General features: G+C 39.0%; 1 protein-coding gene across 4 annotated transcripts in view; it reads right to left on the bottom strand.

The window, feature by feature from the left end:
* LOC105495877 (gamma-aminobutyric acid type A receptor subunit alpha3) overlaps positions 1-15,573 on the bottom strand; it is a 284,992-nt gene that overhangs the window by 29,258 nt on the left and 240,161 nt on the right. For all 4 annotated transcript variants that reach the window (XM_071089115.1, XM_011765764.2, XM_011765765.3 and 1 more), the window contains 2 exons: positions 10,914-11,057; positions 472-624 (listed from right to left, as the gene is read on the bottom strand). In XM_071089115.1, the coding sequence (XP_070945216.1) occupies positions 472-624; positions 10,914-11,057 (297 nt within the window). The remainder of the gene's footprint in view (positions 1-471; positions 625-10,913; positions 11,058-15,573) is intronic.

Below are 15,573 nucleotides of genomic sequence, written 5' to 3'. Positions count from 1 at the left end.
ATCATTTAAACTTTGTGTGGCTTTTACACAATATCAGATAATTCATACTTTCAAAAAGGCTAGAGAAGAAGCCACAAAGTCAAACACTCATACCAAAAAAAGCGGATCTTAACAAAGTCCCCAATCCAATACTCTGTTCAGACAGTTTGGTTTCTAACCCTTTGACTTCTCCACTCTGTGCACTAAATTCCTCTCTTTTTCACTAAAGGATAATTCCCTCTCCAGCTTTTGGGGCAAGCAGGACTGAAATGGGAAGCATTTCAGTATCTTACTGGTCCAACAGTCTTTTTATTCTAACTTCCTCTTTAAGAATTCTGTCGTCTAAAACCCCATGGTCTGATGATTCATTTACTCCTGCTAGGCACAGGCATTTCTCCCATTCTCTCCAGGAATCATTCTTCCACCTTTCTCACCTCCACTGTGACTCTGCATGGTAAGACTTTCCCTTACGCTCCATAAATTATCACTCACCAAAGACTGTACGGGCAGGAACAGACTCTCTGTTGAGCCAGAACGACACTTGTGACAGAATGACAGTCATGATACATGGCAAGTAGGTCTGGATCACAAAGTAGCCAATTTTTCGCTTGAGATGGAAGTGGGTTGTCATGACGACATATTCTCCTAGACAGAGAGTAAAATTAGGCAGTATGTAGCTACATAAACATTGTTAAATCAAGTTGGGCCCCAATTCAATCCACAAAACTCCTTAATCTTATATTCAAGACAGGGTATTCCAGCACCTCCCAAGTTCATATAACCAAAGCCCTTTAACAATCACAAAACAGTGTGTTTTTTTGTGTGTGTGTGAAAAAAACAATGCCATCAGCGTACCAATACAGCTTGCTCAGAACAATTTTGACACAATTCATTCAAGTAAATTAATGTTCTCATTTAAATAATAATAAAATAAAAATCCCTTCTACAGCACTTTCTATGTGATAGGCACTCATTTAGCACTTTAACATTATAAAATATTTAATCTTCACAAGAACTCTATGAGGTAGGTACTGTTGTTATACTCATTTTATAACTCAAGAAACTGAGGCAAGGAGAGATGGAGCAACTTGCATAAGGTTACACAGCTAGTAAGTAGTAAAGCCCAAAGTCAAGCCCAGGTAGGTTGTCCACAGTTCATGCTTTTTAACCATTATGCTCTGCTGTTCTAATGTACCTACTTGGTTAGACCCAAAAGTTCACATAGCAGAATGTGAACTGACCTACATTATCCCACTCCTAAAATAAGAGTGAGTGCTTACTGCATTTTTACTGTGTGCCAAAATATTTTTCTGAGTGTTTGTGGAGTGTTAACTTTATATCCTCCTAACAGCTCTGTGAGATAGGCACTAATAATTACCCCATGTTGTTAAATGCATTAGTCAATCCTCCCTCTTACTGGATTTTTCAGCAGCACTTTATGCAGTTGATCCTTCATCCCTCTTGTAATCACTCTCTTCACAGAACCTCTAGGCCATGATGCTTTTCTGGTTTCTCTCCTACTTCACAGACCATTCCTCCAAAGTCTCCTTTGCTGTTCCTTTTAATTTCTAAACACTGGAGGATGTCAAAGCTCTGTACTTGTACTTCTTTTTTCTGTCTCACTCAGACACTGGCCATTCTCATCCAGCCTATGTCTTTAAAACCTTAAACGCTAATAATTCCCCAATGTATATCTTCTACCTGGGCTTCCTACTTGTTATGGGTTGAATTGTGTCCCTCAAAAATATATACTGAAGCATTAGCCCCTGTTACCTCAGACTGTGGCCTTGTTTGGAAATAGTGTTATTGCAGATGTAGTTAGTTAAGATGAGGTCATGCAGCACTGGAGTAGGGTGGGCCCCTCATCCAACACGACTAGTGTCCTTAGAAGAGAGCACCATGTGAAAACACAGACACACAGGGAGAAGGATATGTAAAAAACAGGCAGAAATCCGGGAGCAGTGGTTCACATCTGTAATCCCAGCACTTTGGGAGGCCGAGGTGGGCAGATTATGAGGTCAGGAGATCGAGACCATCCTGGCTAACATGGTGAAACACCGTCTCTACGAAAAATACAAAAAATTAGCCAGGTGTGGTGGCGGGTGCCTGTAGTCCCAGCTACTTGGGAGGCTGAGTCAGGAGAATGGTGTGAACCCAGGAGGCTGAGCTTGCAGTAAGCTGAGATCGGGCCACTGCACACCAGCCTGGGCAACAGAGCCAGACTCTGTCTCAAAAAAAAAAAAAAAAAAAAAAAAAAAAAAAAAAAAAGGCAGAGATTGGAGTGGTGCAGCTGCAAGCCAAGGAATGCCAGAGATTACAGCCACCACCAGAAACTAAGGAGAGGCAAGGGACAGATTTTCCCCCTCAGAATCTCTAGAAAGAACTAACTTTCCTGATGCTTTGATTTGAGACTTCTAGCCTTAAGAACTGTGAGACACATTTCTGGTAAGTTGCACAGTTTGTGGTACTTTATTATAGGAGCCTTAAGATTCTCTATTCAACTCTAAGATTTATATATTAGACATCACTACTTGGGGATCTAATAGGCATCCTGACTTAACATGAAAATCAAGATTTTGGTTTTCACTCTCCCCATCCCCCACACCAATTCAAAATGGCTCCCCCAAGAGACTTTCCACTGACTTCTCAACCCCACCGTGTTCTGTTGCTCTATCTTGCTCACTCTCCCTCCCTCCTTTCTCTCTCACACATTTACACACACACACACACACACACACACACATAACACACACAAAAAATCAATCAATCAGCCAACTATTCCGGTTCTTTCTCCAAAATATTTCCATAATTTGACCACTTCTCACCACCTCTACTGCTACCACCCTGGTCTAAGCCACCATCATGTCTCACCTAGAGTACTGTAATAGCTTTCTAACTGGTCTCCTTGCTCTGTCCTTGACACTTCTTCAATACATTCATAGTATACCTGCCAAAAATTATCTTATTAAAACGTAAGTCAGATCTTGTCTTCTGTTCAAGACTATCCAATGGTTTACCATCTCTCAAAGAGTAAAAGCCAGATTCTCCAAAATAGTCCTCAAAGACCCTTGCAATATGCCTGCTCTAATAGCACTCTTATCAGAGCTTCTTATTTTTCACCTCTCTTCCTTCACCCACATTTGGTTTTAGCAGGATTCCCGAAAGAGGCAATTTCCCACTTTTCTGCTCTACCCACTCCCTTGTACCTAAACCTAGGAAGCACCACCCGGTCATCCAAGGCTCAATATACAACCCATATTGAATATGTATTCACATCTTAGCTTGTTTATGTGAACACAAAAAATACAAGTAGGCTTATTTTAAGTTTAGCAAATTAAAAATTACAACTTTGGGGTTTCCATCTCTTTTCTTTCTCTCTGCTTCTTTTTTCAATTCTTTTCTTTCTTTGTTTTATCTTCTGTCTGTGTCCATCTCTACTTCTTTCTGTCCTTTCCCTTTCCTTCACTCTCTCCCCGCTGAGAAGGCACTGGGGATTTGTTTTTCATGAGAGTTGGACTTTGATTAGCTTAGGCAATTCTCTCTGTTTTCCATCTTAGTCTCACATTTCCAAACCCTACTTATTAATCCTATCTCTGATCATGTGAAATATTTAATATATAAAAGATGTAATAAATATTCATAAATTAATTACATTCTGTGGATCTAAAAGACAAAGCAAATGGACTTTTCAAAAGATTATAAAATTAACCACTTGTTTTGAATAACTGACTCAAAACAGTTGAACACATTGATTTTCCTCAATCCTCTCCTTTTCTATATTTATTTCTTTCTCATTATGTCTTGTTGTCTGTCTTCTGAAGAGGTGAAAGGAATTCTCTTTAGTAAGAACTGACACCTTTTACTAGGTTGCAAAGATTTCCCTTGTTTCTGTCCTTGTATTGCAGACTATCTGGGTCCAGTGTGAAATCGTCAAAGGGACAATGGAAAGACACCTTTATATATTAACAAGTATTCACAACTTAGATCATTTCTATGCGTGGAACTTACAAGTGGACTTTTAGAAAGCTTAGCAAATTAATTTATTATGTCAATTAACTTAATCAGTTTTCTTAAACACAACTCTGATATTTTCCATCTCTATACATCTTCTTCCCTGCCAAAGAGAGAACTGAAATTTTAATCAAACTGGAAGATTTCACAATTTCCTCCATCCCACCTCCACCCTTGTGACCCAGCATATTAAGCTCATTATATACCATCTGTGTTGTGTATGTTGTATATGAAATATTCAAAGGTACAATATAAAACATACAATGCATATGTATTCACAAATTAGTTATTATCTATGTATCAGAAATGCCGCACAGTTTAGCTAAATAATGCTTTACGTAACTGACTATATTTTCCTGAAGTGGGTTTGTTAGATTCTCTCCCTCCTTTCCCCTATTGCTGTGTCTCTCTGTCTTTCTTATTATGAGGGATGACCCTTTAAGTGATTTGGGAGATTTTTCTCCTGCCTTTGCACTTCAGTCTATTAAATTCCATCTGTGTTAAATGTGAAATATTTCATAATAGAACATAAAACACATTTACAACATAGCTAGTTTCTAAGGTTTTGAAACACACAAGAGGAATTTTTAGCTTGGCAAATTAACTCATCATAAAAAAGTAAGTGGATATATTTTCTTAAATCTATCTTAGGTATTTTTCCCGCTCTCTATCTCTATTCCTTGTTCTTTATCTTGCCTCCTGTTTTCTTTTTATTTCCATCTCTCTGATTTTTCTTTATGTCCTGTTTTATGCATTATCTTTACTTACCTATGCTACACATCTAAAGAAATAATATATACAATGCCAATAATAATAAAAATGTCATTCTAACAAATGATCAAATTTCTAGGAAAGATGGATATATAAGGATCACACATCCAAACTATCATTTTAGAAAATTAATGTAATAATTCGCCAAATTAGGGAAAATAGGGGATGGTGTCAACAACTAGCCACAGACTTTGAGGAATTTCATTCATTTATTTAATACATGTTTGAATCTGGAGCAAAGAGCAGACAGCCTCTGCTTGAAGCTAGTTCATAGTGAGGACTGACAGCATTGGAGAGAAAGCCAGCCATACCAATCAGAACATCCATGGATTGTGGGTCTGACCTTTCTCTGGCCTAGATTTCCATTCATATGCTAGACCCTACATGGAAGAGTGTATGCAGAATTTAGAAAGGAATGCCCATAATTTATGGTCACAATAAAAACAATACATATATATGTGAGGTAATAATATTTATATGGTTCCTAAATCAATAGGTATAAAAGTATGTGCAGCAAAATGTCTCCCTCCCAAATCTGCCCCCAAATTACCCATTTCACATCTCCTTCTTTTAGGTAACTATGATTAACAGCCTCTTGTGTATCTTCCTAGAAAGAGTATGGTGTGTGTGTGTGTGTGTGTGTGTGTGTGTGTGTGTACACAGTTTGAAAACATTTATCTACAATAATTAAAATAATGTAATACATATAAAAATAGACAGAGAGACAACAATGAAAGAGAATAATAAATATAGACACAGATTTATGCATTTGTATGTGTATGTATGTGCACACATATGAATTTAGTATATGATAAAAGCAGCATCTCATTTCACTGAGGAAACACTGGATTATTCATTCATGGATACTGGTACATTTGGTTACCTCATAGTGCAAACCAAAAATAAAACTCCAGATTATATTCGAGATGTAAATTTTAAAAATGGAAATAATGTAGTTCCTAAAAAATGTAGGTAAAAAGTTGGAAAGATGTCCAATTCATATAGCAGACTGAGCAGCAACATTTACCTCCTCTTTCTCTTAAGACTTCATCAAGTGCCAGTGAAAACAGTAAAATAGAATAAACCCATAAGGAAGAAAACAACAGTAAAGAATGAATTAAAGAGCTCAAGAGAATTTTGGAATTCAGAAAGTGCTAATGGTGAAAGCAGGCCTCAGTGTAGATGAGAAGCTGCAGAGGGAGCTCAGTTTACAAGGGAGGTCCCTGCTGGCACCGCCCAGAGAGGACACAGACCTGGAGGCTGCAGGGACAAAGGGAGAGGGTCTCAAGAATGGGAATGGAAAATAGGGACATTTCCTGCAGATCTGAACTTGGAAAAGTTACAAGCCCTACTTCCATAGGCACAATGGCTGTATCAATATGTTTACTCTCCCAGTCGAAAGAAAGATAACCTGAGTGCCTTTTTCTAAAATACTCTGAAGGGTCTTTCTACAGAAAACTAGGGAAATTTAAGTGGGTGGTAGGCCCTTAAAGAAGAAATGCAATCCTAACAAAAGACAGTATTTACACAGTCATAATAATACAAATTTCTCTTGCTGATTTTGAGCTTTTTAAATCAATCTATAGAGAAAGTATTGAAAGCTTAATTAGGGGTATATAACTGTATTAGTTTTCTATTTATTGGTACTTTATCAAATTACCCCACGCTTGTTGGCTTAAAACAGCACAAACTTATACTCTTATACTTCTGAAGGTCAGAAGTCTAAAATGGGTCTCACTGTGCTAAAATCAGGATGTAAGTGGGGCTGCCTTCACTTCTGGTGACTCTATGGAAGAATAGGTTTTCTCGCCTTTTTTACTTCTCTGGGTAGTCCACATTTCTGGGCTTGTGGCCCCATTTGTCATCTTTCAAGCCAGCTGTAAAATATCTTCTACTCATTTTCTTTTTGACTCTGGTCTCCCTGCCTCTCCTTTATAAGGACCCTCATGGTTACATTATGCCCACTTGAATAATTCAGAATAATCTATTTTGAAATCAGCTGATTAGGAACCTTAATCCCCACTTTCCATGTAACCTAACATATTCACAGGTTCTAGGGAATAGAATGTGGACATCTTTGGGGGGCCACTATTCTCCCTACCACAAGAACTAAGTGTACATTTTAATCTGTTTTTACAATGAAAGCAAACTTTTAGTTGTCAGAAGTTGGAAGAAAGAAGGAGAGGATATGAGGACAGAAGGGTTGATAGATCAATAAATATAGCTAACTATTTGATCCAGCTATCAAGACTTGAAGGAAAGGAGAGGTAGGGCCAATGGAAGTGAGATAAGCACTCATATACCTTAGAGTAGGGAATCAATGTTTCGTCTCTAAAGGTGAAAAACAGCAGTATAAGCTCATTATTCAGAACTATGGAGGGAACCATCAGAAGTAAAACATAAGTAGTTAAAATGAGAACTGCTCCTTTTCAGTATATACCTTTCTGTTATTTGATTTTTAAATTTTCTTTTCTTTCCTTCTTCCCTCCCTCCCTGCCTTTCTTCCTGCCTTCCTTCTCTCCTTAAATCCTTCCTTCTAGATGCAAAGTAAAAAGGGAGTGGTCCATGTAGTTATTATGCTTATAGACTCTGGAGCAAATTTGCTGCCTTGTTTCCAAATCTTGCTCTACCACTTACCAACTGTGTGACCCTGAGAAAATTATTTAATCTGTCTGAGCCTCGATTTCCTTATCTATAAACCTCAGATAATACCACCACCCACCTCAAACTGTTGTTCAAAGGTTAAGTGAGTTAATACATGCCCTCAGAGAAATGCTTTGCACATATTACATGCTCAGAAATTGATCATTATTAATTCTACCACCATACCCATGTATTACTTTGAAAAACAGTAAGAAAACAAGAACGACAATATCTTGTTGCATTATTTTCCTATGGCTGCCATAAGAAAGTACTACACCCTGGATGGGTTAAAACAAAGCAAATGTATTCTTTCACAGTTCTGGAGGCTGGAAGTCTGATATTGAGGTGTCAGCAGGGCTACACTCCCTCTGAAAATTGTAGGGAAATCCTTCCTTGCCTCTTCCTAGTTTCAAGTTGTTTTCTCGCAATCTTTGGTGTTCCTCAGCTTATAGAAGCATCACCCCAATCCCTGCCTTCATGTTCACATGGTGTTCTCCATGTGCATGCACATGCATGTGTATGTCTCTATGTCCAAATTTCCCCTTTTTATAAGGATACCAGTCATATTGGATTAGGGCCCACTCCACTGCAGTATGACCTTATCTTAACTCATTACATCTGCAGTGACCCTGTTTCCAAATAAGGTCACATTTTGTGGTACTGGGGGTTAGGACTTAAACATATCTTTTCAGGGGACACAATTCAACCCATGATACCTGTGTTGGCAAGGGTGAGGGGAAATTGGCATGCTCATCACTGATAATAGGAGTGGGAATTCTTGAACCTTTCAGAACAGCAGTTTGTCAATATGTATCAATTTTTTTAACGTGTCTACTTTCTGAAATAGCAATCTCAATATCCTGTCTGTATCTTAGGCAGATACTTACATAGGAGCAAAATGCTATAGGGAAAAGAAGGGTCTTTACAGCGTTGTTTATAGCATTAAAACACAGAATATAATAGTAGATGATTGTTTAAATAGATTGTGATCCATCTATATGAAGACATTACCAAAAAAGATACTATTTTATTGAGTTTCACAAAGAAATGCTACACTTCCTAGTGACAACAGGGATTATCATCATTGTCAACTATGCTCTGGCCTGACAGGAAGGCTTTTCACTTTTTTTTTAAGTAACCAAAACAAGTAATAATAAATGAAATGTGTGGTGTGTTCATTCTAATTGCTAAAATATTTTACTAAATCTCGTCTACATTTTACTTGGATTATGTGCATTTACTGACATGAAAAACACATTTATAATATAAAATTAAATAAAAATTAGCTTATAAAACAGTATCAATACTATGGCCCCATTTATATAAAAACATATTTATACAGAAAATGCAAAGGGAACTGTCTTAAATACCAAATGTAAAATAATCAGTTAATGTACCAAAATCTTCTAAGATACTTCTGGAAAGTGGAAATAAAAAGTATTTTAATTTCCAATATTTGCTCCTCCATATATTTCTAATTTTCCTGTCATGAATGTGTATCTTCTGTGAGCTCAAGATGAGACCAACAGCAGTTTACCCAAATGAAGTGGGAGTGGGGTCTGATTGGGCAGCCAAGGATTGGTCTCAAGAGTTGATGCCAGGCGGGGCAGTGCCCAGGACAGACGGGGAGGTGAGAGGAGTGAACAGATACAGGGACTTCTCTTGCTTGCTCACTCCGAGGAGGAAATCCCCGCAGCAGCAAGGGCAGGCCCTCAGCCTCTAGGGCCCAGCTGTACAGTGCACAACTTTGAGCTATGAGATATTGCAGCCTTGGCCTCCTCGTGGGGTCTCCTTCCTCTTTTCCCTTAAGTTGGGGTGGGGAAGGGAGGGGAAACCAGGCAGTGGCAGTGGTGGTGGCACCTCTGGAAGCAGGAGGCCAGCTTCTCTGCTCACACATGTAAGGGGTCCAGTGCAGACGTGAGGGGACAGGAGGGTGTGTGAGACCTACAAATGACTCCTCTCCCTCCTTGCTTGCACAGTCCCGGGATCAGGGTCCTGACGGCTGGCAGTACCTGTGCAGCCAGTGCAGGAAAAGTATGTCAATGCCCCTGCGTCACCTTCAACAGAGTAAGCCAGGGACGGGTCCCTGTCTGACCCTGCCCACACTCCCAGGGCTCTGAGCCCTGGCCACGCAGTGGCCCAGGTAAGCCAATGAATGATAGCCAGGAGTGCTCTTGGGGCACAGGGGCAGGGCCCAGAAGGCCCAGACACTCCAACCGCCAGCCACCTCTACTGCTTCTGCCAAAGCCAGGCACTTGACCCCAGCAGCAGTACTCACCCACTGGAGGGAGGGAATTCTTCAGATTGGGGCCAGCCACACCTTGCCTGCCTGTGCCACTTGGACTGGTCCAGCCGGAGGCCTGCCACACATGACCCCAGGACCCCATGGAACAGCCCACCCACCCCCGCAGCCCTACACTCTCTATCCCTTCTGCATCTTACTCTGAACAGCTTTCAGCTTCCCTAACAGGCCATGCTCTCTCATACTTCTGAATTTTTGACATCTCAGTGTTGCCTTTGTCAAGAATACCCTTTTCCCACACTAGTTCCAGATCTCTAAATCCTGTTTGTCCTTCAATTCCATTTCAAATGTTGATTTTTTTTAGGCACCCTTCCCTGATTCTGAGGTGGAAGGAGAACAGGGGGCAGAGGAGATGACAGACTGTGACATCACAAGAGGGAACAGCGTATGTCTAGATAATGAGATAAAAGGACATATATAATTGTGGATTCACACAGACAAGTGTTGCTTGAAAATTAATGTTGAAAGCTTCTATCATTTCATAGCAAAAAAATATTATGTGATATGTGGGCCCCAGCATATACTCCATTTTGACGAACATTCTAAGGTTAGTTGAGATCCAGAATATATCGTTCCTCAGGCCCCTTGAACTGCTCAGGGGTCATTTCAAAATGGACAGACTTAAGGCCACAGAACAAAACTCTAGTTCCATTTGTCAATATCCAAGAGTTAGCCATTGATAAAACCTAGCAGGTTTTGCCAACCAAGCTTTTTTCTGAGTTACGTGATCCACTTAAGAAAATAATTCCATGGCTACTCCCTGGACATCCTGGCTGTGTGCTTGACATTTTCTGGGATTAGTTAATGTGCCACCTCAGCACAGGCTGAGTTAAGCAATTATTTTAATGCAATCTTTAGGAACAAAGCTCAGCTCTTTGCCCACCATGGCCTCCATCTGCTTTCTTTTCTCATACTCTAACCCTAATTCCCTTCACCTTCTGCACCACTCTCCAAGAGGCAGCAGGCAATTGTGGTTAAGAGGATGGTCTCGGGAGCCAATCTGACAAGTGTTCGTTTTCGTTTTGCCATTGCATAACTGTGACAAGGAGCAAATTACTGAACTTTTATATACCTCAGTTTTCTCATGATAATACTACCTTTGTCACAACATTGCTTTAAAGATTAAATAACTTATAAGCACTTAGAACAGTGACTGGCATGCGGTACAGGTTACAGAAATGTTTGTTAAATAAAATAAGTTAAATACCTGTACTAGACCGGATTATCTCTGTCCCAACAACATGGCCCAGCAGGTCATACTGGTTCAAGCGAGAACCATCCTGTGCCACTTCCACAGATTTGTTCTTTCCGAGAGTCCAAGAATAAACCACTTCAGCTGTTGTATAGGCATCTAAGGCAGAGAAGAGTCAATAAAGAGAAGTTGAAGGAAACAGAGAATGATTACCCTTGATACTAAACTCAAATGAGATTGAAATAAAACTTCCATCTTCAAAGAGTTCTGGGCATGTGGTCTGTCTTCAACTGAAGTACATCCATCCATCCATCCATCCGTCCATCCATCCATCCATCCATCCAATAAACTCTCATTGAATAGCTACTGTAGTATATGCTGTGTACATTGAAATGAACTCAAAGTGTTCTCATACTTCAGTGACTGTCTTCTAGACAGTCAATAAACTTTTTCTTCTGTTGGAAAGAAAGGGGAAAGAATGGCTAAAATATTATCTCATGTAGATGTCACAGACTCAAATGCCTACAGGAGCCATAGAGGTTGACATAATTTGGATATTTGGACCCTGCAATTCTTATGTTAAAATGTGAACCCCAGTGTTGGAAGTGGGGCCCAGTGGGAGGTGTTTGAGTCATGGAGGCAGATCCCTCACAAATGGCTGGATGCCACCCCCCTCCAGTAATGAGTGAATTCTTGCTGTATTACTTCACAGGCTATCTGATTGTTTTAAAGGAGCCTCACACCGTCTTCTCTCTTTTGCTCCCTCTTTTCATGTGACACACTGGCTTGCTTTGCCTTTCACCATGAATGAAAGCTTCCTGATGTCCTTACAGAAACCAGATGCTGGCTCCATGCTTCTTGTACAGACCCCCATAACCGTGAACCAAATAAAACTCTTTTCTTTGTAATTTACCTAGCTTCAGGTATTCCTTCACAGAAAAGCAAAACAGACCAATACAGAGGTACCTTGAATAACTGAATCAGGCTAGCTGTAAGAAAAATAAACTGGCAGAAAAGTAATACAAATTTAATTAATTATGGGGTGAGCATATCAGAGAAAGCAAAAATTCAAACTAGTGATATTTTAAGTTAAAAAAGAAAAATTCCAAATTAAAATTACAATAATTAATTTTCTTTCATAACTTATTATCATTTTGATATGCAAACAAGACAACTGACACCTTTTCTTTTGCATCAGCATTAATGTCAAGGCTTGCATTTAGAATTCCAATGTCAAGTACAGAATTTGTATAGATTAACAGGGGTGTGAGTAAGGGAAATGGTGAGAAATGAGGTGGGGTTACTTAATGTTAGTCAGTATATTAAAGAAATGAGTTGATTCCTTCCCTGATGTGATTAACTCTTTCCACCGTGGATTTTATATCTAGGGTGAGTACTTGCCCTAACTCAGGCACCCAGGCTCATAAAGGGAAGCTGATCACATACTGTATACCCTTTTCCTTCAAGTTTTGAGCTGCCTGTTGTTCAAGTCAGAGGGGAAGAGGGGTTCCTCTACCTCATGGTGGCAACTACTATACCCCTAATATACTCTATTTAAACCTTTTACCACAAAGCAAATAATTTCTGGTGAATCTGCCAATAAACAAATATAAATGCTGGGTCCCTGCAAAACTTTGCAACATTGGATATACATTACACAAGTCTGACATTAACAGCTATTCATGGGTACTAATTGTGATCTGCTTACATTACACTTTTTAAAACTTTTTCAATACACCTAAATAAGTAATTTCCTGCTTTGTTTGTGATGAGTAGCACACTAAAAATTTCTCCAATCACATCAAAATTCTCATTGACATCATGAACAAATATTCATAACTCTATGGTATTTTTTATATCTGTGCTCTCATATGCTGCAAAGGAAAATATCACAGGAAGTTTAACTTTTCCACATAACTTGCCTTGTATATAGTCTCAGTCATTTCTTCAACACAACAACAACAATATTTCTAGTTGGACACATACATTTCTGATGCAATTAATAGACTTTTTTTTACAAGTTTGGTACCTATGAAACATTTTGATGCCTATAAAGGTTTGTTGCTGAATGCATAACCACATTTTCTAGCAATAAAATTTAGTGTATGCATTGAAGCACAAAACCTAACTTTCAATGTTTTTAATTAATATTTTCATTGTGCAGTTCTTCTATATAAAAATCATATGTTTTTTGTAATGAATAGCATAATTTTGATATATGAAGTTTTATGTTTTCAATAGAAGCATGCTTTGTGTGCTTAAAGATGGGAAAATATCTTTTATTTCTATAAGAAAATGTAAACTCTCCCATCTTGTTTAAAGTATAGCCATCTCAGCATGTCTTAATTAAAAAACAAAATTGATAGATATGGTACAAGAACTCTTTCACTTTCCTCATTTCTACTGGGAGCTCTTAATTCTCTTGTAAGTAAAACAAAAGTGCAAGTGAGATGATTACTGCAATTGATATTAGACTCCCTTTTCAGGGAGTGAGGTGAAAGTGATGGAGGTTATGAGGAAAGGGAAAGCATATCCTCATCTACAAGGGATAGTCACTATTTGGCTTCGACTGATTGAAGCCATGTAGGATTTGAGCCCAGTGTTGTCAATCTTCTGATTTTGTGAAATAATAAGCAAATGTGGAATTTTATGTGACATCTCCCAAATGTAAAATCTTAGCAAATAATTTTAAAAGTTGTAAACAGTGTGTGGATCAAACAAATCACACCTGAAGCTCCCAATTTACAACCTGTGGTCTAGGGACTTTCTCCTATAGATGGCTATGATTCCTTATGATTCCACCTTAAAAACAAAGCATCCTCTTCTACTTATGGGATATCTAGGGCTCTCAGCTTGAATTGTGGACCTTTAAAAACTATTATCACCAAGAAGAAAGGGAAATCTTCTCAGAACCCTTCTCATACCCTTACCTAAAATTTATACTGATATTATATGAGGCAGTCATAATACTATCAGTGAAATATGAATTCATAAGACCCTTGTGCTCTTATTTTTCCCCAGAGTCTTTTATCTTTAGTACATATGCTTGGGGTACCCCTACTCCTAAGCAGGGAATCATCTGTATATGTCTTCTTACCTTTGCTGTTCAGATGGTTGTAACACTTTTTGTTTAAAGATAGTGCCATGTTCTATCCAATCTACCCAAGATTTTGACAGTGTAAAATCTAAACAGGTTTGTTCATGGAAAGTGTAAGCAATGGAAGATTTTGTTTCCACCCCTAAAAAGGAAAATGAATTTCTTGCTGGAGCTCTTAACTTAAGCTAAGTACCTGGCACAGACAACCCTGAATATTCACCCTGAAAATCCAAGCAGATCCTAACACAGATGTGACAATAAATTGTGCAGCTATCAGTATCTCAGAAAATTCACTTGGCCAGAGTAGCAACTTACTTTATGCAGAAAGCAATGATTTAATGTCTTTGGCAATAATATATGGGAATAGAGGGATTTGTGGAGAAAAAAATACCCTCTTCTCATAAGATAGAGGGCAAAGCAGGAAAGACATGAGTAACTGTAAGAAGAAAACAAAAACAAATTGAAAATTACTCGATCAAGTGTCTGCTTGGAGCCTGACCTGTACTGGTAAACAAAGTTTGTGAAGGCACAGTGGCCACCATCACATCAGGAAGCCCACAATTTACTTGGGGAGACAGAGAAAGCACAATGGCTGTAGTGCAATTTGGAATATAGGAGTATGCACACTAGTGAAATAAACACAAGTGTTAAGTAAAAACAGAGGTGAGCACTATTACTCCTGCTCAGAGTGGGGTGTTACAGAAGGATTCCTAAAGTAAATGATACTCAGAAGACGACGCCACCTTTAGGAGGTGAAAGAAGGACATTCCTAGCAAAGAACAACATAGTCAAGGCAAAAAGTATGTGAGCACATGGAGTGGTAAAGGAATTAATAGTATCACTGGAGTCACAGGCCAGAAGGAAGCTTAATAAATAGGATAAAATATCCAAGTTAGTCTGGGTACAGTGGCTTATGCTGTAATCCCAGCACCTTGGAAGGCCAATGCAGGAGGATTGCATGGGGCCAAGAGTTTGAGAACAGCCTGGGCAACACAGAAAGAAACCGTCTCTGCAAAAAAAAAAAAAAAAATTAAAAATTAGCTGGGCATGGTGGCACATGCCTGTAGCCCCAGCTGCTCAGGAGGCTGAGGCAGGAGGATCAATTGAGCCCAGGGGTTCAACGCTACAGTGAGCAATGATCAAGCCACTGCACTCCAACCCAGGCAATAGAGCAAGGCCTTTGTCTCAAAAAAAAAAAAAAAAAAAAAAAAGTCTGAATTGCCTACCCTAAGAAATAAGAGTTTTTGCAGTCCTGGATTTCTTGCTTTTATTATATAGTCCCCAGAAGAAACTTCTAATGGGCAAGTGGGAACCTCTGTTGGAATATGCACATGTGTGTACACACAACGAGTTGTGGACATGCCTAAAGGAGAAAGATGACATGACCAGATATAAGCTTGGGAAGGATCACCCTGGCTGTCATAGGGATGGCTGGTGGAAAAGAGTGAAACTGAAGCCAAGACGGTATTTAAAAGGTCATCACAATGCCTTTTGGTGTCAGTGACCCATAGGCATAATATACTAGACAGTGGGTTGAACTGAGTGGGACGGAGCGATTTCAGAAGTAGAAATGATTAT

This window comes from Macaca nemestrina, chromosome X, assembly GCF_043159975.1.
Source record: "Macaca nemestrina isolate mMacNem1 chromosome X, mMacNem.hap1, whole genome shotgun sequence".
In the NCBI taxonomy this organism is placed as follows: domain Eukaryota; kingdom Metazoa; phylum Chordata; class Mammalia; order Primates; family Cercopithecidae; genus Macaca; species Macaca nemestrina.
This window is presented reverse-complemented; position numbering and strand designations above follow the sequence as displayed.